The sequence below is a fragment of the Acomys russatus genome, chromosome X (assembly GCF_903995435.1).
Source record: "Acomys russatus chromosome X, mAcoRus1.1, whole genome shotgun sequence".
NCBI classification, from domain to species: Eukaryota; Metazoa; Chordata; class Mammalia; order Rodentia; family Muridae; genus Acomys; species Acomys russatus.
In genome coordinates, this window is record NC_067169.1 from 124,393,079 (window position 1) to 124,395,596 (window position 2,518).

General features: G+C 49.2%; 1 protein-coding gene across 1 annotated transcript; it reads right to left on the bottom strand.

The window, feature by feature from the left end:
- Positions 1-244: 244 nt before the first annotated feature.
- LOC127185543 (histone H2A-Bbd type 2/3-like) lies at positions 245-616 on the bottom strand. The gene has a single exon (XM_051141970.1). It carries the CDS (start codon positions 614-616, stop codon positions 245-247), a length of 372 nt encoding a protein of 123 aa, XP_050997927.1.
- Between the last annotated feature and the right edge of the window lie 1,902 nt (positions 617-2,518).

A 2,518-nucleotide genomic window follows, 5' to 3' on the forward strand; every position in this document is an offset into this window, starting at 1 on the left:
CAAGGCCATGCTTTTTCAAAGTAAAGCTTTAATAAGAACACAAGCGACCAGGGTGCCCAGGTAAGCAGGGCTGACTGTGGGAAAGGCTGGGTGGGATGAACTGATGGAGTGGGATGGATAGAAGGGGCAGGCAGATGGGCTGGTGGGGAACTCAGAGCAGGTGACAGCAAGGGCTGCGACAGCGAAGGCAGCAGGAAAGGCGGCAACGGTGCCGGCAAAGGGCAACTGAGGCAGAGGCTCCTAGCTAGGGACCACTGCGGCTCCGGCGACTCCTGTGGGCCTCAGGCGGGGCCACCTGGGGGATGATGATTGATTGGAGCAGTTGTCCAAGCAGGGCGTTGCTGTAGACAGTGGCCTCCAGGAGCTGCGGGGTGATGAGGCTCTGGGCGCCTCGGCGTTGGGCCTCATCTCTTGCCTGCTCCAGTAGACTGCGCACCAGGAACTCCAGGATGGCGGTCAGGAAGATGGGCGCCGTTTCGCTCAGCCGCGGGCCATGGCCGCCCTCCCGAAGATGATGCTCCACCAGGCTCACGGAGAAGGTCAGCTGGGCTCTGGAGGTGCGGGAGCGGCGAGACGAAGCCCCTCGACGACGGCTGGTCTGCATAGCTCGGGGCATGCTGGCCTCTGAGTAAGACCTCACAGGCCGGCTGGGCTCCACCTGGCTGCTGCGCTTGGATGGGCCGTTGGGCTGTGGGCCTCGAGGGAGGGACCCGAATGGATGATGCCAAGGACCAACGGTCCTCCTCTGTTCCTGGTGGCGCGTCCTAGTGACCTCTCTCTCATTGGTCGCAGCCTGCCACCACGCTCGAGCTCGCGTTGATGACGTGGCAAGGTTCCTGGCATGCCCTAGCTAGGGGCATTCCACGTGGTCAGCTCCTGTTTTCCTCTGTTCTTCTCCATCTTATTTTTTGAGACCGGGTTTCTCACTGAACATGGAGCCCACTATATCAGATAAACTCTGTGGCCACCAAGCCCTTGGTATCCACCTGTCTCTGAGTACCTCTTCCACTGCTGGGGTTACAGATGAAGTTGCCATGCTCAGCTTTTACATGGGTGCTAGGCATTTGAACTCAGTTCCCTGTGCTCGCACAGCCAGCACTTTATTCACTGAGCCATCTCCTCAGACTAGACAGTGGGAATTTTTAATTTTCTGCCTTGATTTCTTCAATGGCCTGTTGTTCCCTCAGCGATGTGTCGTTCAGCCTCCAAAGGTTGTTGACCAGAGATCTTATGCCTTTCTTTATAGTAGTGTTCGCATTTGTTGGTGAGCTGGGACTTTTCCTTTACAGATTTACTAGAGTCAGAATCTCACTGTGTAGCTCTGGATAGCTGGGAACTTGCCGTGTAGACCAGGCTGACTTCCAATGGACAACAATTTTCCTGCCTTTCTGCTCCAAGTGCTGGGATTACTGACATGCACCACCATGCTCAGACCTTACACATATTAATGGTTTTTTTTTTGTATTTTTGAAAGCTTGTGTATGACATGTTGTGGAGAGATTCATCTCTTATCATGAGTATTTGGAGTTCTAAATGCCTCTTGTATTTAGATGCCCATTTATTTCTCTAAGTTTGGGGAAATTCACCATAATTCCATTGAATAAATTGTCTTTGCCTTTAGATTTTTTTCTTTGATTATCCTCTCATTCATTATATCCCGACAGCAGTTTCCCCTCCTCCTACCTCTCCACTCCCCCGTGTCTCCCAGGGATATCCACAGAAACTGATTTTTTTTCAGCTTCTTCTACTGTGTAGATTCTTAGATTAGGTCCCACAAACATATGCAGGAATTATTGAAAGATTTGGTCTTGCTCATTATTGTTATTTTTCTTCATATATGCCCGAATATATTATTATTTCAACCAGCCCTCCATCCCTGAAACTCATTCTTCTGCTTGGTCTTGTCTGTTGATTGCACTTTAAACTGTATTTTTCATTTGATTTATTTCTAACACTTCTGTTCATCTCTTCTCTGAGTCTCAACTTCCTTTTTGATTTCTTTCTCCACATTTTAAAATTTCTGCCCCAAATTGCTGACTGTTTCATTCACTTAGCTAACTTTATTGCTTGTCTCTGTCCAGCATTGGTTTCCTTACTTTATTCATCTGTTGTTTTGAGTTCTCTATGTGGTTTTTTGAGCCTTTTAAAAAATTAGGAATCTGAATTAGTTTTCTGGCATTTCAGCTATGTCAGTATATTGAGTTTCCTGTATACAGGTAGTGAATTTGTAGAGGTGTCCTGCTGGCTTCTTTTGTCCTCCCTCTTCTCTCTCTCTCTCTCTCTCTCTCTCTCTCTCTCTCTCTCTCTCTCTCTCTCTCTCACACACACACACACACACATCTGTCTTTCTGTCTCTCTCCCTCTCCCCTCCCTCTCCTAACCCCCTCTCTGTTTTTCTGTCTCTCTCCCTCTCCCCCTCTCCCACCCCCCTCTCTGCCCAACCCTCATGTCTTTGCTGTACTTGTGTGTCTGTTGGGAAGTGTGTGGTGAGTTGTACTCTCTCGAGTTTGTGTTACCC